Source organism: Apteryx mantelli, chromosome 35, assembly GCF_036417845.1.
Source record: "Apteryx mantelli isolate bAptMan1 chromosome 35, bAptMan1.hap1, whole genome shotgun sequence".
Taxonomy (NCBI): domain Eukaryota; kingdom Metazoa; phylum Chordata; class Aves; order Apterygiformes; family Apterygidae; genus Apteryx; species Apteryx mantelli.
In genome coordinates this window covers 914,630-934,919 of record NC_090012.1, presented here as the reverse complement: position 1 = coordinate 934,919, position 20,290 = coordinate 914,630, and the positions used below count along the sequence as shown (strand labels likewise).

At 72.0% G+C, this 20,290-nt stretch overlaps 1 protein-coding gene across 1 annotated transcript in view; it reads left to right on the top strand.

Moving 5' to 3' along the window:
• Nucleotides 1-2,315: 2,315 nt before the first annotated feature.
• The window catches only part of AXL (AXL receptor tyrosine kinase), a 19,419-nt gene continuing 1,444 nt past the window's right edge, over nucleotides 2,316-20,290 (top strand). The window contains 21 exon segments of the mRNA XM_067314416.1: nucleotides 2,316-2,606; nucleotides 4,404-4,602; nucleotides 4,686-4,786; nucleotides 5,339-5,391; nucleotides 5,393-5,522; nucleotides 7,302-7,382; nucleotides 7,474-7,589; nucleotides 9,168-9,342; nucleotides 10,089-10,228; nucleotides 10,720-10,855; nucleotides 11,828-11,949; nucleotides 11,952-12,046; nucleotides 12,134-12,158; nucleotides 12,160-12,226; nucleotides 13,212-13,307; nucleotides 14,068-14,145; nucleotides 14,235-14,327; nucleotides 15,061-15,185; nucleotides 15,956-16,065; nucleotides 16,960-17,119; nucleotides 18,030-18,166. Coding sequence (XP_067170517.1) covers nucleotides 2,534-2,606; nucleotides 4,404-4,602; nucleotides 4,686-4,786; nucleotides 5,339-5,391; nucleotides 5,393-5,522; nucleotides 7,302-7,382; nucleotides 7,474-7,589; nucleotides 9,168-9,342; nucleotides 10,089-10,228; nucleotides 10,720-10,855; nucleotides 11,828-11,949; nucleotides 11,952-12,046; nucleotides 12,134-12,158; nucleotides 12,160-12,226; nucleotides 13,212-13,307; nucleotides 14,068-14,145; nucleotides 14,235-14,327; nucleotides 15,061-15,185; nucleotides 15,956-16,065; nucleotides 16,960-17,119; nucleotides 18,030-18,166 — 2,312 coding nt within the window. The 5' untranslated portion in view covers nucleotides 2,316-2,533.

The window sequence follows — 20,290 nt, the reverse complement described above, 5'->3', positions numbered from 1 at the left end:
GGTGTTGCACGGGGGCACACTGGTGTTGTACAGGGCGCACTAGCCTGGCACAGGGTGCACGGACATCGCACGGGGTGCGCACACCTTGCACGGGGTGCACGGATGCTGCACGGAGCCCGTCAGCCTCGCACGGGGTGCACAGACATCGCACGGGGTGCGCACACCTCGCACGGGGTGCACGGATGCCGCACGGAGCCCGTCAGCCTTGCACGGGGTGCACAGACATCGCACGGGGTGCGCACACCTCGCACGGGGTGCACGGATGTTGCACGGAGCCCGTCAGCCTTGCACAGGGTGCACAGACATCGCACGGGGGTGCGCACACCTCGCACGGGGTGCACGGATGCCGCACGGAGCCCGTCAGCCTTGCACAGGGTGCACAGACATCGCACGGGGTGCGCACACCTCGCACGGGGTGCACGGATGTTGCACGGAGCCCGTCAGCCTTGCACAGGGTGCACAGACATCGCACGGGGTGCGCACACCTCGCACGGGGTGCACGGATGCCGCACGGAGCCCGTCAGCCTTGCACAGGGTGCACAGACATCGCACGGGGTGCGCACACCTCGCACGGGGTGCACTGACATTGCACTGGTGTCACGGGGGGGGGGGGGGGGGCCGCTGCCCCCGGCACGGTGCCGGGCTGAGTCCTCGCGCGCTCGTGGCACCCCAGGGCCAAGGGTCCCCGCTCGGCTCCGCCGGCCGGGCCGGACTCTGGCGCGGAGCGAAGCCGCCGGACACCGCGCAGCCGGGAATTCCCACTGCATGTGCCCGGGGCCGGCAGGGACCCAGGCGTCCGGGCTGCCCCCCACCCCCCCCACCCCAGGGGACCCAGGCGTCCGGGCCGCCCCCCCTCCCCCAGGGGACCCGGGCATCGCCCCCCCCCCCCCGCGCTCGGTGCCCCCCCGGGGCCGCTCGGCCCTGAGTCACCCGGGCCGGATGGGCACGGAAAAGTCCCCGGGGCCGGGCCAAGCCGCGGGCAGCGGCGGGGGGGGGCCGGGGGGGGGGACACGACGACACCGGGGGGGGCTGGGGGCACCCCGAGACCCGGCCCTGCCACCCCCCCCCCCCGCCCGGCGTCACCCCCCCCCCGGCAGGGGACGCGAGGGCCCCCCCAGGAGCTGCGTTTGTGGGGGGGGGGGTCTGAGGAGCCGGGGGGTCCCCGAGGAGCGCGGCCGGGGGGGGGGCGGGGGGGGGTCAGCGCAGCTGAGGCGGCCGCTTCCCCTTCCGCCTTCCCCTTTCGCTATGAGACGGGGGCTGCCCGACGCCTGGGCCCTCTGCGCCCCCCCCCCCCCAAAGCCGCCCCTTCCTCTCCCGGCAGCTGGGGCAGCGGCACTGGGGGTCCCCTGGGGGGGGTCCCGCTGCTGGGGGGGGTCCCCTGCTTCTGGGGGGGGAAGGGGGGTCTGGGCAGCGCGGTGGTGGGCGGTCGCAGCCCCCAACCCGGAGCAGCCCCCCCCCCCCAGGGCAGCCCGGAGCAGGGGTCCCCCGGTGCAGCCCCCTGCCCCAATGCAGCCCCCCCCCCCCCGCCGTGCACCCCCCGGTGCAGCCCCCTGCCCCAATGCAGCCCCCCCCCCGCCATGCACCCCCCCGGTGCAGCCCCCCTCCCCCGGTGCAGCCCCCCCCACTTCGTGCACCCCGCCGTGCAGCCCCCCCCCCGGTGCAGCTCTCCCGTTTGCATCCCCCGTGCACCCCACTGCCCCCCCCGGTGCCCCCCCGGTGCATCCCCCGTGCACCCCTCTGTGCGCCCCTCAGCCCCCCCCCCCCCGGTGCCTTCCCGTTGCATCCCCCGTGCACCGCGCCGTGCCCCCCCCCGTGCCCGCCGGTGCATCCCCCGTGCACCCCTCGGTCCCCCCCCCGGCGCATCCCCCCCCCTCCCGGTGCCCCCCCGGTGCATCCCCCCATGCACCGCGCCGTGCACCCCCCGGTGCCCCCCCCGTGCATCCCGGTGCCCCCCCCCGCACCCTGGTGCCCCCCCCCCCGTGCACCCCCGTGCACCCCGGTGCATCCCGCCCGTACCCCCCGTGCCCCCCCCCCCCCCGGGGCGGCCGTGGCGCTGCCGCCCGGCTCCGCTCGCTTCGGGGCGTCCCGGGAAACTTTCCTCGGGCCGCGCCGCCCCCTCCCGCTCCTTCCTCCTCCCCCTCCTCCTCCTCCCCTCCCCCCTTCTCCTCCTCCTCCTCCTCCTCCTCCCCCCCCGCCCCCCCCCCGGCCCCGCGCGCCCGGGACGCGCCGCCCGCGCTCAGCGGCGCTGCCACCGCGGCTGCTCCGCCCGGCCCGAAACCGCCCGGTCTGACCCGAAACCGCCCGGCCCGCCCGGCCCGCCCGGCCCGGCCCGGTCCGACCCGGTCTGACCCGGTTTCGCCCGGTCCGGTCCCGTCCGGTCCCGCCTGGCCCGGTTCGACCCGGCTCGGAGCGGTGCCGCCCCGCGCGGCCCGGAGCGGCCCGGTCTGACCCGCTGCCGCTGCCGGTTCGGGTCCGGGTCCCGGTGCCGGTTCGGGTCCCGGTGCCGGTTCCGGTGCCGGTGTCGGCGCGGCCCATGGCTCGTCCGGGCCCCGCGCTCCTCGCCCTGCTGGCGGCCGCCGCGCTCGGCTCCGGCCCGGCCCCGCGCGGTGAGTCCGGGGGTCTGGGGGGGGGCACGTTGGGGGGGGCACGTTGGGGGGGGTCTTTTCGGGGGAGCCCCTCGGGGGGGGGCACTTTGGGGGGGTCACTTGGGGACAGTCGCTTTTGGGGGGTCCCGTTGGGGGGGGGTCCCGTTGGGGGCGGTCTCTTCGGGGGGGTCACTTTGGAGAGGTCCCGTTGGGGGGGGTCCCTCGGGGACAGTCCTTTTGGGGGGGGGGGGGGTCACTTTGGGGGGGATCTCTTTGGAAATGGTCCCTTGGAGAGGTCCTTTTTGGGGGGGGGGAGCCCTTGGGGACAGTTCCCTTTGGGGGGGTCCCGTTGGAAATGCTCCTTTGGGGACACCCCTTTTAGGGGGTCCCTTTGAGCAGGTCCCTTTGGGGGGGGTCTCTTCGGGGGGGTCTTTTCGGGGACACCCCTTTTGGGCGGGGGGGTCCCGGTGCCGGGCTCCCCGCTCCCGCCGTGCCTCAGTTTCCCCGGGGCCGGGCCGGCTGGAGGAGCCCCGGGGAGGGGAGGGGGGGGAGGAGGGACCCCCCCCCCCACGCCCCGTCCCCCGGGGGGGGGGGTTTGGCAGCGACGTTGTTTTGCAGCCGGGGCCGGGGGGGGGGCGGGGGGGGGGTGTCCGGCACCTGCGGTCCCGGAGCTGCCCAGGGGCCCCCGCCCGGCCAGGACGCGCCTGCAGCCGGGAACCCCCCCCCCCCCGGGACCCCCCCCGGGGACAACCCCCCCGGGAACCCCCCCTCTGGGACCCCCCCCGGGAACCCCCCTCTGGGACCCCCCCCCGGGACCCCCCCTCTGGGACCCCCCTAGCATCTCCCCTGGGACCCCCCAAACCCTCCCGGGGCCCTCTGGGATTCCCCCCCCCCAGGACCCCCCTCTGGGACCCCCCTAGCATCTCCCCCGGGACCCCCCCAAACCCTCCCGGGGCCCTCTGGGATTCCCCCCCCCCGGGACCCCTCTCCGGACCCCCCCGACCCCCCCCCAGGGCTCCCTGGGACCCCCCCGACCCCCCCCCCAGGGCTCCCCTGTGGGTTCAGGGGGCTCCGGGGGGGTCGGTTCCAGGGGGGGGTCGGTCCGGGGGGGGGGGTGTCAGTTCGGGGGGTCCCGGGGGGGGCCCCGCCGCGCTCCCGCCTCCCCCCGGCGCTCGGGGCCGCGTCGCCGCGACCCCGCGGCTCCTGCCAAAGCCGCTTCCCTTCCCACGGCCCCGAGCGCCGGCCCGGTCCCACGGGGGCGGCAGGGCCCGGCCCCCCCCCCAGCGTCCCGCATCCCTCGTCCCGCCTGCGTCCTCCCCCCATGGGGGGCACGGGGGGGGGGATGCACCGGGGGGGGGGATGCACCGGGGGGGGTGCACGTGCTGCTCTGGCTCGAGGTGCTGCAGGTGCATCCCGGGGTGCACGGGGGGGTGCGAGGGGGGATGCACAGGACTGGATGCATCGGGGGGGGGGGGAGGATGCACGGGGGGGTGCATGGGGAGGGTGCATGGGGGGATGGACTGGGGGGTGCACGGGGGGGTGCACGTGCTGCCCCGGCTTGAGGTGGCACAGGTGCACCCCAGGGTGCAAGGGGACTGGATGCATTGGGGGGGGATGCACGGGGGGGTGCATGGGGAGGGGTGCATGGGGGGATGGACCAGGGGGTGCGCGGGGCGGGTGCATGTGTTGCCCCGGCTCGAGGTGGTGCAGGTGCACCCCGGGGTGCACGGGGGGATGCGCGGGGGAGGGGTGCACGGCAGGGTGGGGGGGGGGACGTAGGCAGGGGGGGCGGCGGGCGCTGACACCCCGGCCCCGCAGCCCCCACCTTCCTGGAGAGCCCGGCGAACCTGACGTCGTCGGTGGGCCGGGCGGCGCGGCTGCGGTGCACGGTGCGCGCGGCCGGCGAGCCCCCGGAGCTGGGCTGGCTGCGCGACGGGCGCCCGCTGCAGCTGGCCGACACCGACCAGGCCCAGGTGCCCCTCAGCGACGACGTCTGGCTGGGCACCAGCGAGCTCAGGTGAGCCGGGCGCCGCCGCGCAGCGCCGTGCAGCGCCGTGCAGCGCCGTGCACCGCGCCTCACCGCCGTGCCGCGCTCCGCAGCATCCCGGCCGTGCAGCTCTCGGACGCCGGGCGCTACCAGTGCTCGGTGCGCGTGAGCGGGGAGGAGATCCTGTCCACGGAGGCGCACCTGGAGCTGGAAGGTGAGCGGGCGGCCCTCGTGTGCAGGCGGCCCTCGTGCATGCGCAGCCCTCGTGCAGGGGTGGTTCTTGTGCACGGGCAGCTCTTGTGCATCGGTTGCTTTTGTGCACAGGCAGCTCTTGTGCATCAGTTGCTCTCATGCACGGGCAGCTCTTGTGCAAGGTTGATCCTTGTGCACAGGCAGCCCTCGTGTATCGGTTGTTCTCATGCACAGGCAGCTCTTGTGCAAGGTTGATCCTTGTGCCCAGAGAGCTCTTGTGCATCAGTTGCTTTTGTGCACGGGCAGCTCTCGTGCAAGGGTGGTCCTCGTGCACGAGTTGTCCTTGTGCACACGCAGCTGTCGTGCAAGAGCAGCCCTCGTGCACGGGCAGCCGTTGAGCGTGGGCAGCTGTCGCGCGAAGGCGGCCTCGTGCACGGGCAGATTTGGGGAAAAGCAGCCCTCGTGCACGGGCGGCCTTCGTGCAAGAGCGGCCCTGGCGGGGGGTGCAGGGGTGCGTGGGGCCGGGCCGGGGGGGGCCCCCCAACCCCCCCTGACCCGCGGCGGCCCCCCCCAGGGCTGCCCTTCTTCTCGGAGGAGCCGCAGGACCTGGAGGTGGGCGCCGACACCCCCCTTCAACCTGAGCTGCCGGGCGCAGGGGCCCCCCGAGCCCGTGCGGCTGCTGTGGCTGCGCGACGGGGCCCCCCTCGACGCCGCGCCGCCCCCCGGCGCCCTCGCCCCCTCCACCCTGGCCGTCGGCGGTGAGCGGCGCCGGGCGCGACGGGGGGACTCGGGGTGCGACGGGGGGCTCGGGGTGCAACGGGGGGTTGGGTGCAATGGGATTCGGGGAGCAACAGGGGGGATTTGGGGTGCAATTGGGTCTGGGGTGCAATAGGGGGCTTGGGGTGCAGTTGGGGTTCAGGGTGCAATAGGGGGTCAGGATGCAATGAGGGAGTTTGGGGTGCAGTTGGGGCTTGGGGTGCAGTTGCGGTTCAGGGTGCAGTTGGAGGTCAGGATGCAACGGGGGGTTTGGGGTGGAACAAGGAGTTGGGATGCAATGGGATTCGGGGAGCAATGGGGGGGATTTGGGATGCAATTGGGTCTGGGGTGCAGTTGGGGTTCGGGGTGCGGTTGGGGTTCAGGGTGCAACGGGAGGGGTTTGGGGTGCAGTTGGGGGTCAGGATGCAGTGGGGGGGGTTGGGGTGCAATGGGGGTCAGATGCAGTTCGGGTTTGGGGTGCAATGGGGGTTTTCCAGGGTGCGATGGGGGGATTCGGGGTGCAATGGGGGCTTCAGGGTGCAGCAGGGAGTTGGGAGGCGACAGAGGAGTCGGGATGAGCCGGGGTTTGGGCTGCGCCGGGGGGGGGGGGGGTTGGTGCTGGTGCCCCCCCCCCCAAACCCAGGCTCCCATGGCGGCTCCCGGCCGCGGCCCCCCCGGAAGGGCCCCCCCGCGCGTGCCCGGCATTCCCGGGGCCGCCAGCGGCCGGTGACTCACGGAAGGGGCCGCGGCCGGAGGTGACGGTGCCCTGAGTCACCGCCGGGGTGCCGGAGGGGGCCCAGGCGTCCGGGCCGCCAGCAGCCCCCCCCCCCACCAAAACATCCCCCGGAGCTGGCACGGAAACGCCGCCCGCGGGGACGGGGACGGGGATGGCTGTGCCGGGATGGGGATGGGGATGGGGACGGGTCCAGCTGTGCCGGGACGGGGACAGGGCGGGTCCAGCTGTGCGGGGGCGGCCGCGAGCAGCTGGACTGGGGGCCCAGCCCTGCACCCGGCACGCACGGTCCTCATGCAACATCCCCCCCCCCAACGCGCCGTGGGGCGCCCGCCTGCCCCACGGACACGCTCCCGGCACCCACACCCCCCCCCGTGCACCCACACCCCCCCCCATGCACGCCCTCCCGGTGCACACACACACACGGTGCATGCATGCACCCCATGCACGCACACCCAATGCACGCACACCCTATGCATGCACGAACGCTGTGCACACCCTCCCGGCATGCACACGCGCACCCCGTGCACACGTACTCCGTGCGCACACACACGTTATGTGCACGCATCCCATGCACACATGCATATCATGCACACGCGCACCCCGTGCACACGTACTCCGTGCGCACACACACGTTATGTGCACGCATCCCATGCACACATGCATATCATGCACACGCGCACCCCGTGCACACGTACTCCGTGCGCACACACACGTTATGTGCACGCATCCCATGCACACATGCATATCATGCACACGCGCACCCCGTGCACACGCACCCCATGTGCACACACACACGTTATGTGCACGCATCCCATGCACACATGCATATCATGCACACACGCATGTCATGCATGTGCACCCCATGCATGCACATCCCCCATGCACACGCACCCCCCGCACCCCGAGCCCTGCAGGCACCACCCCACGCACACAGGACCGAGGTGTGGGGCGGGGAGGGGGCAGAGACCAGCGAAGCCGCCCGGACGCCTGGGCCCCGCCGGACGCCTGGGCCCCGCCGGGGGCTGAGCACCCTCCTCGCCCGCAGGGCTGAACCGCAGCGCCACGTTCTCCTGTGAGGCCCACAACGCCCGGGGGGTCAGCACGTCGCGCACGGCCGCCGTCACCGGTGAGCGCGGGGGGGACGCGGGGGGTGGGGGGTCGCGGGGGTCCCCGTGCACCGCTCACCCCCCCCACTCTGCTGCTGCCCCCCCCCTCAGTGGTGCCGCAGCCCCCCAGGAACCTGGTGCTGGTGACGCCGGGGCCGCGCTCGCTCGAGGTGTCCTGGGAGCCGGGGCCGAGCGGGGACGCTCCCCTGCACCTCTGCACCGTGCAGGTAGCTGGGGGGCATTTGCCCCGGGGGGGGGGTTGCATTTGTCCTGGGGGGGGTTTCATTTGCCCCAGGGGGAGCATGCATTTGCCCTGGGGGGGTTGCATTTGCCCCAGGGGGTTGCATTTGCCCCGGGGGATTGCACGCAGGGTGCCCACGGGGCGGATGCACAGGGGGATTTGCTCCAGGGAGGGGATTTGCCCCAGGGGGTTGCATGTGGGCTGCACGTGGGGTGGGTGCGTGAGGGGGGATTTGCCCCGGGGGGGGGGATTTGCCCTGGGGGCCGGAGGGGGAAGCGGGGTCGCCCAGCGCCCGGACGCCCCGGCCGAGGGCAGGGGCCGGTTGCCCACTTCTGCTTCCGGCGCTGGCGCCGCCTGCCCCGGGGTCACCGGCGGCGCTGGGAAACGAAACTCTGGGGACAGGGACAGGGACAGGGATGGGTCCGTGGGGACGGGGATGGCGCCGGGGTCGAGGTGTCCGTCGGGCTGGGGTGTCCCCAGGGTCGGGGATGTCCCTGGGATTGTGGCGTCCCTGGGGTTGATGTCCATGGGTTCAGGCTTTGCATGGTTGGGGTGTCCCCAGGTTTGGGGTGTCCCCACGGCTGGAGATGTCCCTGGGATCGGGGATGGCTCCAGGGTTGGGGACATCCATGGCGCTGGGATGTCCCCAGGGCTGGGGCGTCCCCAGTGCAGGGTGTCCCCGGCTCGGGGTGTCCCCAGGCTCGGGGTGTCCCTGGTGCAGGGTGTCCCCAGGGTCAGGGTGTCCATGGGGTCGGGATGACCCTGGTGCAGGGTGTCCCCGGTGCGGGGTGTCCCCAGGGTCAGGGTGTTCCCGGTGCAGGCCGTCCCCGGGCTTGGGGTGTCCCTGGTGCAGGGTGTCCGTGGTGCAGGGTGTCCCCAGTGCAGGGTGTCCATGGGGTTGGGGTGTCCATGGGGCTGGGATGACCCCGGTGCAGGGCATCCTTGGTGCAGGGTGTCCCCAGGGTCGGGGTGTCCCCAGTGCAGGGTGTCCATGGGGTCGGGATGACCTGGTGCAGGGTGTCCCCAGTTTGGGGCATCCCCGGTGCAGGGCGTCCCCACGGTCAGGGTGTTCCCAGTTTGGGGCGTCCCCAGGGTCAGGGCGTCCCCAGTGCAGGGTGTCCATGGGGTCGGGATGACCCTGGTGCAGGGTGTCCCCGGTTCGGGGCATCCCCAGTGCAGGGTGTTCCCAGGGTCGGGGCGTCCCCAGTTCGGGGCGTCCCTGGTGCAGGGTGTCCCCAGGGTCAGGGTGTCCCTGGTTTGGGGTGTCGCCAGGGCCAGGGTGTCCATGGGGTCGGGATGACCCTGGTGCACGGTGTCCCCGGGCTTGGGGCGTCCCCAGTGCAGGGTGTCCCTGGTGCAGGGTGTCCATGGGGTCAGGATGTCCATGGGGTCGGGATGACCCTGGTGCACGGTGTCCCCGGTGCAGGGTGTCCCCAGGGTCAGGGTGTCCCTGGTTTGGGGTGTCCCCAGGGCCGGGGTGTCCATGGGGTTGGGGTGTCCCCGGGCTCGGGGCGTCCCCGTTGCGGGGCGTCCCCGGGCGCGGGTGACGCGGCGCCCGGCGCAGGCGGTGCGCGAGGACGAGGAGGCGCTCTACACCCGCGCGGTGCCGGTGCCGCCCTTCGCCCACCGCCTGGAGGGGCTGCAGCCCTTCGCCGCGTACCGGGCGCGCGTGGCCTGCCGCAGCGCCCAGGGGCCCTCGCCCTGGAGCCACTGGGTGCCCATGAGCACCCTGGAGGGCGGTGAGCTCCCCCGGACGCCGGGGCCCCTTGGGGGGGGGGGGGGACGCCGGGGCCCCGGGGAGGGGGACGCCCGGACGCCTGGACCCCTTGGGGGGGGGGACGCCCGGACGCCTGGGCCCCTTGGGGGGGGGGGACGCCTGGGCCCCGGGGAGGGGGACGCCCGGACGCCTGGGCCCCTTGGCGGGGGGGGGGGACGCCGGGGCCCCGGGGAGGGGGACGCCCGGACGCCTGGGCCCCTGTGGGGGTGGGGGGTGCCCGGATGCCTGGGCCCCTTGGGGGAGGGGGGGACGCCTGGCCCCTGGGGAGGGGGACGCCCGGACGCCTGGGCCCCGGGAAGGGGGGAACGCGTGGGGGAATGGGGGGCACCCGGATGCCTGGGCCCCTTGGTGGGGGGGGGACACCTGGACGCCTGGGCCCCTTGGGGGGGGGGGGGGACACCTGGACGCCTGGGCCCCTGGGAGGTGGGGTTGCCCGGACGCCTGGGTCCCTTGGGGGGGGGGGGGGGAAGCCTGGGCCCTGGGAGGGGGACACCTGGGCCCCGGGGGGTGGGGGACACCCGGACACCTGGATCCCAGGAGGGTGGTGGGCACCCGGATGCCTGGGCCCACGGGGGTGGGGGGCACCCGGATGCCTGGGCCCACGGGGGTGGGGGGCCCCCCGGACGCCTGGGTCCCTCGGGTGCCCTGGGGAGCAGGGGGTGCCCGGGGGGCGCCCGGATGCCGGGGCCCCGCTGACGCCCGGCGCAGCGCCCGGGGCCCCCCCGGAGAACGTGACGGCAGAGCGCGCGGGTGCCCGGGCCTGGGTGCGCTGGGCGGCGCCACGCGGGCGCCTCAACGGGCAACTGCGCGGCTACCGGCTGGGCTACCGCCGGCCCGGCGCCCCCGAGGTGAGAGCCCGGCCCGGCCCGCGCCCGCCCCGCTGCCTGCCCCATTGCACGCCCCACTGCATGCTGCATTGCATGTCCCAGTGCATGTCCCGTTGCATGTCCCAGTGCGTGTCCCGTTGCATGTCCCGCTGCGTGCTGCATTGTACACCATGATGCATGCTTCATTGCACGCCCCACTGCATGCTGCATTGCCTGTCCCATTGCATGTCCCGCTGCATGTCCCAGTGCGTGTCCCGTTGCATGTCCCGCTGCGTGCTGCATTGTACACCATGATGCATGCTTCATTGCACGCCCCACTGCATGCTGCATTGCATGCCCCGTTGCATGTCCCACTGCGTGCCACATTGTGCGCTGTGATGCGTGCCCCATTGCTCGCCCCATCGCTCGCCCCATTGCATGCCCCGATGCTCGCTCTGTTCCTTGCCCCGTTGCCCCATCCCTCACCCCCTCGCGCGCCCCGCCACGTCCCGCGTCCCCGTGTCCCCGCGCAGGTGGTGCTGGACGTGGGGCTGGTGCGGGAGGCGACGCTGGAGCTGCCGCCGGGGAGCCGCAACGTCACGGTCCGCGTGCGGCCCTACACGGGGGCCGGCGCCGGGCCCTGGAGCCGCCCCGTCGCCCTGCCACCCCGTGAGCCCCGCCGCGTCCCCACGGTGTCCCTGCATGTCCCCACGGCGTCCCCATGGCATCCCCTTGGTGTCCCCTTGCATCCCTGCCGTATCCACACAGCATCCCCATGGTGTCCCCGTGGTGTCCCCGTGCAACCCTGTGATGTCCCCACAGCATCCCCACGGTGCCCCCATGGCATCCCCTTGGTGTCCCCATGCATCCCTGCAATATCCCCCTGGTGTCCCCTTGATGTCCCCTCAGTGTCCCCATGGTGTCCCCTCGGTGTCCCAATGTATCCCTGCAATATCCCCCTGGCATCCCCTCGGTGTCCCCATGGTGTCCCCATGGTGTCCCTGTGCATCCCTGCAATATCCCTATGGCAACCCCTCGGTGTCCCCTCGGTGTCCCAATGCATCCCTGCCATATTCCCATGGTGTCCCCTTGATGTCCCCTCGGTGTCCCCATGGCATCCCCATGCATCCCTGCAATGTCCCCATGGTGTCCCCATGGCATCCTCATGCATCCCTGCAATATTGCCTCGGTGTCCCCTCGGTGTCCCCATGGCATCCTCATGCATCCCTGCAATATTGCCTCGGTGTCCCCTCGGTGTCCCCATGCATCCCAGCAATAACCCCATGGCATCCCCATGGTGTCCTCTCAGTGTCCCCATGGTGTCCCCATGGCGTCTCCATGCATCCCTGCAATATCACCTTGGCATCCTCCTGGTGTCCCCTTGGCATCCCCTCGGTGTCCCCTCGATGTCCCCTCGGTGTCCCCGTGCATCCCTGCAATATCCCCACGGCATCCCCTTGGTGTCCCCATGGTGTCCCCATGGCATCCCTGCAGTATCCCCCTGGCATCCCAATGGTGTCCCCTCAGTGTCCCCATGGTGTCCCCATGCATCCCCACAATATCCCCTCGGTGTCCCCTCGGTGTCCCCGTGCATCCCTGCAACGTCCCCCCGCGTCCCCGCTGACGCCCGTCTCCCCGCAGCCGGAGCGCCGCCGCCGGCAGCCGCACCCGGGTCGGCACCCGGATCCCGGGGGGGGCGGCGGTGGTGGTGGCGGGCGCCGGCGCTGTCCCCTCCGCGCCGCCGCCGGGCGCCCGGGGCTGGTGGCTGGCGGGGCCGGCGCTGGCGGTGCTGGCGGGGCTGGCGCTGGCCCTGGGGGCGCTGGGCGCCCGCCGCCACCGCCGCAAGGAGACGCGTTTCGGGTGAGCGGGGCGCTGGGGGGGACGCGGAGCGGGGGGACGGGGACGCGACGACGCGGGGACGCCCGCTGCAGCCGCCCGTCCCCGCAGGGAGGCCTTCGAGCCCCGCGCGCAGCCGCGGCGACCTGGTGGTGCAGTACCGCGTGCGCAAGTCCTACAGCCGCCGCACCGCCGAGGCCACGCGTGAGTGTCCCCCGCGCGTCCCCCTGCGCTGCGCCGCGTTGCAGGGGTTGCATGCGCCCGGCGGGTCGCCTGCACCGGGCTGCGAGGGTTGCATGCACCTGACACGTCCCCTGCACCGCGTCGTGGGGGTTGCATGCGCCCAGCGGGTCCCCAATGCCTGGCTGCAAGGGTTGCATGCACTGAGCATGTCCCCTATGCTGCACCAGGGTGTTGCATGCACCCAGCATGTCCCCTGCACCGTGCCATGGAGTTGCATGCACCCGGCGGGTCCCCAGTGCCCAGCTGCAAGGGTTGCATGTGCCCAGCGGGTCCCCTGCACCGGGCTGCAAGGGTTGCATGCACTGAGCATGTCCCCTATGCTGCGCCAGGGGTGTTGCATGCACCTAGCGTGTCCCCTGCACCGTGCCATGGGGGTTGCATGCACCCGGTGTGTCCCCAGTACCCAGCTGCAAGGGTTGCATGCACTGAGCATGTCCCCTACGCTGTGCCAGGGGTGTTGCATGCACCCAGCGTGTCCCCTGCACCGTGCCATGGGGTTTGCATGCACCCAGCGTGTCCCCAATGCTCAGCTGCAAGGGTTGCGTGTGCCCAGCGGATCCCCTGCACCAGGCTGCAAGGGTTGCATGCACTGAGCACGTCCCCTATGCTGCGCCAGGGGTGTTGCATGCACCCAGCGTGTCCCCAACACCGTGCTGCAAGGGTTGCATGCACTGAGCATGTCCCCTATGCTGCGCCAGAGGTGTTGCATGCACCCGGTGTGTCCCCTGCGCCGTGCTGCAAGGGTTGCATGCACCCAGCGTGTCCCCTGTGCTGTGTCACGGGGGTGGCACACACCCGGCGTGTCCCCTGCGCCGTGCTGCAAGGGTTGCATGCACCTGGCACGTCCCCTGCGCTGCTCCGCGGGGGCCGCACGTGCCACGCGTGGCTCCGGGCTGGGGACGCGGCGTGCGCGGCGCCGGCCCCGTCCCACGCGCGCGCCCCGCAGTGAACAGCCTGGGCATCAGTGACGAGCTGAAGGAGAAGCTGCGCGACGTCATGGTCGACCGGCACAAAGTGGCGCTGGGCAAGACGCTGGGAGAGGGTGAGAGCCGGGCGGCGGCGGCGGCGCGGCGGGACGCGGCCCGCGTCCGGGCACACGCGTGTGCCTGCGGGAGGCGTGTGCTCGAGCGTGTGCGTGCTCAGGCGTGTGCGTGCAGGCAGGGAAGCGTGCATGCAGGCGTGTGCGTGCTCAGGCGTGTGCATGCGGGTTTGGGTGTGCAGGCGTGTGCAGGCGTGTGCATACAGGCATGTGCACATGCTTGCATGCATGTGCATGCATGTGCATGTTCAGGCATGTGCACGGGCAGACGTGTGTGTGCAGGCATGTGCATGCATGTGCATGTTCGGGTGTGTGCACATGCAGGTGTGTTCGTGCATGCGTGTGCATGCAGGCATGTGCATGTTCAGGCATGTGCACATTCAGGTGTGTGCATGCAGGCGCGTGCACGTGCAGATGTGTGTGTGCAGGCACGTGTATGCATGCATGTGCATGTTCAGGTGTGTGCATGCATGTGCATGTTCAGGTGTGTGCACATGCAGGTGTGCGCATGCATGTGTTTGTTATTCAATAAAAAAATAAAAAAAAAAAAAAAAATATAAAAAATAAAAAAACATAAAAAAATAAAAGGAAAAATATAGTTATGTGTGTGCATGCAGGCGTGTGCATGTTCAGGGTCTGTGCAGGCATGTGCATGCAGGCATGCGTGTGCAGGTGTGTGCACGTCCAGGCGTGTGCACGCGCGCTCCCGGGGCCGCCGTCCCCCCCCACCCCGCGGCAGCCCCGACCCCTCTGCCGCCCGCAGGCGAGTTCGGCTCCGTCATGGAGGGGCAGCTCAGCCAGGACAACTGCGTGCTCAAGGTGGCCGTGAAGACCATGAAGAGTGAGTGCGTCGGGGCTCAGCCCCCCCCCCCGTGTGCCCCCCGCGTGCCCCCCCGCGCGCCCCTGAGGCCGCCGCTCCCTCTCCCGCAGTCGCCATCTGCACCCGCAGCGAGATGGAGGACTTCCTCAGCGAGGCCGTCTGCATGAAGGAGTTCGACCACCCCAACGTCATGCGGCTCATCGGTGAGGCCCCGAGCGGGGCGGGCGGGGGGTCTGCAACGTCCTTTGGGGTCTGCAACCTCCCCTTGGGGTCTGCAACGTCCTGTTTGGGGTCTGCAACCTCCTGTTTGGGGTCTGCAACATCCTTTGGGGTCTGCAACTTCCCTTTGGGGTCTGCAACGTCCTTTGGGGTCTGCAACCTCCTGTTTGGGGTCTGCAACATCCTTTGGGGTCTGCAACTTCCTTTGGGGTCTGCAACGTCCTTTGGGGTCTGCAATCTCCTGTTTGGGGTCTGCAACATCCTTTGGGGTCTGCAACCTGCTTTGAGGTCTGCAACCTGCTTTGGGGTCTGCAACCTCCTGTTTGGGGTCTGCAACCTCTTGTTTGGGGTCTGCAACCTTCTTTTGGGGTCTGCAACCTCCTTGGGGTCTGCAACCTCCAGTTTGGGGTCTGCAACTTCCCTTGGGGTCTGCAACTTCCCTTGGGGTCTGCAACCTGCTTTGGGGTCTGCAACCTCCAGTTTGGGGTCTGCAACGTCCTGTTTGGGGTCTGCAACGTCCTTTGGGGTCTGCAACCTCCTGTTTGGGGTCTGCAACGTCCTTTGGGGTCTGCAACCTCCTGTTTGGGGTCTGCGCCCCACGTTCGGGCTCTGCCCCCCGGCTTCGGGGTCTGCGCCGCCGGGGGGGGGGGGGCGCACCGGGGGGGAGGGGGCGCGGGGGCGGGGGCCCAGGCGTCCGGGGCGCTGAGGGCCCGGCAGGCGTGTGCCTGCAGAGCACGGGCCGCGAGGGCTTCCCCTCGCCCGTCGTCATCCTGCCCTTCATGAAGCACGGCGACCTGCACAGCTTCCTGCTCTACTCCCGCCTCGGCGACAGCCCCTGGTCAGCCCGGGGGGGCTGCTGTCCCGAGGGGGGGGGTCCGTGGGGCTGGGGGATTGGGGGTGTCCGTGGGGTCCGGGGCCCCGGGGGGGGGTCCCAGATTGGGGGTCCCAGGGGATCGGGGGGTCCCATGGGTGGGGATCCTGGTGGGTTGGAGGTCCCACAGGTGGGGGGTCCCAGGAGGTCCCTTGGGTGGGGGTCCTGGTGGGTTGGGGGTCCCAGGTTGGAGGTCCCAGGAGATCCCAGGGGATTGGGGGGGGTCCCATGGGTGGGGGTCCTGGTGGGTTGAGGTCCCAGGTTGGGGGTCCCACGGGTGGGGGTCCCAGTGTGTCAGGGGTCCCACAGAGAGGGGTCCCAGGAGGTCCCAGGGGATTGGGGGGGGTCTCATGGGTGGGGATTTTGGTGGGTTGGGGGTCCCATGGGGGTGCTCCCAGTGGGTTTTGGGGGTCCTGGTGGGTTGAGGTCCCAGGTTGGGGATCCCAGGAGATCCCATGGGTGGGGGGTCCCATGGGTTGGGGTCCCAGGTTGGAGGTCCCAGGAGGTCCCAGGGGATTGGGGGGGGGTCCCATGGGTGGGGGGGTCCCATGGGGGGGTCCCAGTGGGTTGAGGTCCCAGGTTGGGGGTCCCAGGAGATCCCAGGGGATTTGGGGGTCCCACGGGTTGGGGGTCCCAGGGGATTGGGTGGGGATCCCACGGGTTGGGGGTCCCACGGGTGGGGGTCCCGCGGGGGGGGTGGGTCCCGCGGCGCCGGGCGCCCCGTGACGGCGGCGCGCGCAGGCGCTGCCGCTGCGGACGCTGGTGGGCTTCATGGCCGACATCGCCAGCGGCATGGAGTACCTGAGCGGCAAGAACTTCATCCACCGCGACCTGGCCGCCAGGAACTGCATGTCAGCGCGGGGCGGCGGGACGGGACGGGGCGGGGACGGGATGGGGATGGGGATGGGGTCGGGACAGCGGGGGTGGGATGGGGTGGGGACGGGACGGGGATGGGGAAGGGATGGGGATGGGGACAAGGAGGGGATGGGATGGGATGGGGACCAGGATGGGATGGGGATGACGATGGGACGGGGATCTGGACAAGGAGGAGACGGGATGAGATTGGGATGCGGATGACGATGGGACGGGGATCTGGACAAGGAGGAGATGGGATGAGATGAGGAGCAGGATGGGGATGAGGACAAGGAGGGGATGGGGATGGGATGGGGAAAAGGAGGGGGGGACCATGTGGGGATGGGATGGAACAGGGATGAGGATGAGGATGGGATGGAGATGAGGAGGGGATGGGGATGGGACAGGGATCTGGACAAGGAGGAGACGGGATGAGATGGAGACAAGGAGATGGGACGGGATGGGGATGGCATGGAGATGAGGGGATGGGGACGGGATAGGGACAAGGAGGAGATGGGATGAGATGGGACCAAGATGGGATGAGATGAGGATGGGATGGGGATGGGGACAAGGAGGAGATGGGATGAGATGGGGACCAGGATGGGATGGGGATGGGGATGGGATGGGGACGGAGACAAGGAGATGGGACAGGATGGGGATGGGATGGAGATGAGGAGGGGATGGAGGATGGGATGGGACCAGGATGGGATGGGGATGGGGATGGGAAAGGGATCTGGACAAGGAGAGACGGAATGAGATGGGGATGGAGATGAGGGGATGGGGACCAGGATGGGGCCGGGGATTGGGGCGGGGCTGGGCGTGGGGGGCGTGTCCCCACCCCACCCCGCCCGCCCCCCGAGGCCCGCCCCTCCCCTGAGGCCCCGCCCCCGCAGGCTGGACGAGCGGCTGCGCGTGTGCGTGGCCGACTTCGGGCTCTCCAAGAAGATCTACAGCGGCGACTACTACCGGCAGGGCCGCATCGCCAAGATGCCCGTCAAGTGGATCGCGCTGGAGAGCCTGGCCGACCGCGTCTACACCACCCAGAGCGACGTGGTGAGCCCGCCCCCGCCCCCCCCCCCGCCCGGCCAATGGCAGCCCCGCCCCCGCCCCGCCCCGGCCAATGGGAGGGCGCGCAGCGCGCACGCGGGGCGCCGGTTCCTCAACCAACGGGGAGCACGGTGGGGGATGCGCGCGGAGATGCCCGGTGCCTGGCCAATGGGAAGGCGCGTGTGGGTGGATCCCCCACTTCTCAGCCAATGGGAGGGGGCGGGTGAAGACCCCTGGTTTCCAGCCAATGGGAAGGGGTGGGTATAGACCCTTGGTTCCCAGTGAATGGGAGGGGGCAGGTGTAGATCCCCGGTTTGCAGCCAATGGGAAGTAGGTGGGTGTAGACCCCCAGCTCCCGGCCAATGAGAAGTGGGTGGATGTTGCTCCCCGGTTCCCGGCCAATGGGAAGTGGGTGGTGTAGATCCCCGGTTTGCAGCCAATGGAAGCGGTTGGGCATAGCTCCCTGGTTCCTGGCCAATGGGAGGGGGTGGCGGGCATAGCTCCCTGGCTGGCAGCCAATGGGAAGCGGGTGGACACAGTGCCTGGCTCCTGGCCAATGGGGGGGGGGGCGAGTGGGCGTAGCTCTCTACTTCCTGGCCAATGGGAGAGTCGGTCAAGTGTAGCTCCCCGGCTCCCGGCCAATGGGAAGCGGTCAGGCGCAGCTCCCCGGCTGGCAGCCAATGGGAGGGGTGGTCAGGTATAGCTCCCTGGCCCCCGGCCAATGGGAGGGGGTGGTCAGGCGTAGCTCCCCAGTTCCCAGCCAATGGAGGGGCGGTCAGGCGTAGCTCCCCAGCTCCCGGCCAATGAGGGGGGGTGGTTGGGCGTAGCTCCCCGGTTCCCGCCAATGGGGGGGGGGGGCGTTCGGGCGCAGCTCCCCGGCCCGCGTCCAACGGGGGGGCGCCGGGGGGGGTCGCAGTGGTCCTTCGGGGTGACCATGTGGGAGATCGGCACGCGGGGGCAGACGCCCTACCCGGGCGTGGAGAACAGCGAGATCTACGACTACCTGCGCCAGGGCCACCGCCTGCGCCAGCCCCCCCACTGCCCCGACCCCCTGTGAGTGTCCCCCCCACCGCGTCACCCCCCCCGTGCCCCCCCCCTGCACCCCCCCCGGCCCCGCATCCCCCCCAGCCACCGCCTGCGCCAGCCCCCCCACTGCCCCGACCCCCTGTGAGTGTCCCCCCCCCCCCGTGCCCCCCCCCTGCACCCCCCCCGGCCCCGCATCCCCCCCCGGCCACCGCCCGCGCCAGCCCCCCCACTGCCCCGACCCCCTGTGAGTGTCCCCCCCCCCCGCGTCCCCCCCGGCCCCACATCCCCCCGGCCACCGCCCGCACCAGCCCCCCCACTGCCCCGACCCCCTGTGAGTGTCCCCCCCCCCCGCGTCCCCCCCCGGCCCCACATCCCCCCCAGCCACCGCCCGCGCCAGCCCCCCCACTGCCCCGACCCCCTGTGAGTGTCCCCCCCCCACGCGTCCCCCCCCGGCCCCACATCCCCCCGGCCACCGCCCGCACCAGCCCCCCCACTGCCCCGACCCCCTGTGAGTAACATCACGCGTGTCCCCCCCCGCGTCACCCCCCCCCATGTCCCCCCCCTGCACCCCCCCCAGCCCCGCATCCCCCCCGGCCACCGCCTGCACCAGCCCCCCCACTGCCCCGACCCCCTGTGAGTGTCCCCCCCCCGTGCCCCCCCCCTGCACCCCCCCCGGCCCCACATCCCCCCCCGGCCACCGCCCGCACCAGCCCCCCCACTGCCCCGACCCCCTGTGAGTGTCCCCCCCCCACAGCTCCCCCAAACCTCCTGGCACCCCCTGAGCCCCCCCAGGACCCTCCTTGAGCCCCCCCCACATACCCCCAGCCCCCTGAGCCCCCAAACCCCTCTGACCCCCCAGGGCCCCCTGGACCCCCTGAGCCCCCCTGGACCCCCAACCACCCACGTATCCCAATCCCCCCCCAGCCCCTCTGAGCCCCCCAGAGCCCCCCGACCCCCCCCATACGCCAGCCCCCCCGAGTCCCCCTGAACCCCCCCAGACCCCCAAGCCCCTCTGAGCCCCCTGGACCCCCGAGCCCCCCGGGACCCCTGAGCCCCCACATGCCCCCCAATCCATCCCCCCCCAGCCCCTCTGAGCCCTCTGGGACCCCCGACCCCCCACGTATCCCAATCCCCCCCCAAGCCCCCCTGAACCTCCCCAGCCCCTCTGAGCCCCCCGGGACCCCCAAGACCCCCGGGACCCCTGACCCCCATGTATCCCAATCCCCCCCCCAAGCCCCCCTGAACCTCCCCAGCCCCCCCAACCCCTCTGAGCCCCCCTGGACCCCCAAGACCCCTGGGACCCCCGACCCACCACGTATCCCAATCCCCCCTCAAGCCCCCTGAACCTCCCCAGCCCCTCTGAGCCCCCCCGGGACCCCCAAGACCCCTGGGACCCCCGACCCCCCACGTATCCCAATCCCCACCCAGCCCCTTGAGTGCCCCGGGACCCCCGAGCCCCACGTATCCCAATCCCCACCCAGCCCCTTTGAGCCCCCCGGGACCCCAAGACCCCTGGGACCCCCGACCCCCCACGTATCCCAATCCCCCCCAGCCCCTCTGAGCCCTCTGGGACCCCTGACCCCCCATGTATCCCAATCCCCCCCCAAGCCCCCCTGAACCTCCCCAGCCCCTCTGAGCCCCCCGGGACCCCCAAGACCCCTGGACCCCCAACCCCCCATGTATCCCAATCCCCCCCCCAGGACCCCTGAGCCCCCTGGACCCCCGACCCCCCACGTATCCCAATCCCCCCCCAAGCCCCCCTGAACCTCCCAGCCCCTCTGAGCCCCCCCGGGACCCCCCAAGACCCCTGGGACCCCCAACCCCCCATGTATCCCAATCCCCCCCAGGACCCCTGAGCCCCCCTGGACCCCCAGGACCCCGACTCCTCCCATACCCCAGCCCCCCCAGCCCCTCCGAGCCCCCTGAGCCCCCCCAGGACCCTGAGCCCCCTGGGACCCCCAGGACCCCCGACTCCTCCCATACCCCAGCCCCCCCAGCCCCTCCGAGCCCCCTGAGCCCCCCCCAGGACCCCTGAGCCCCCTGGGACCCCCGACCCCCCATGTATCCCAATCCCCCCCCAGGACCCCTGAGCCCCCTGGGACCCCCGACCCCCCACATATCCCAATCCCCACCCAGCCCCTTTGAGCGCCA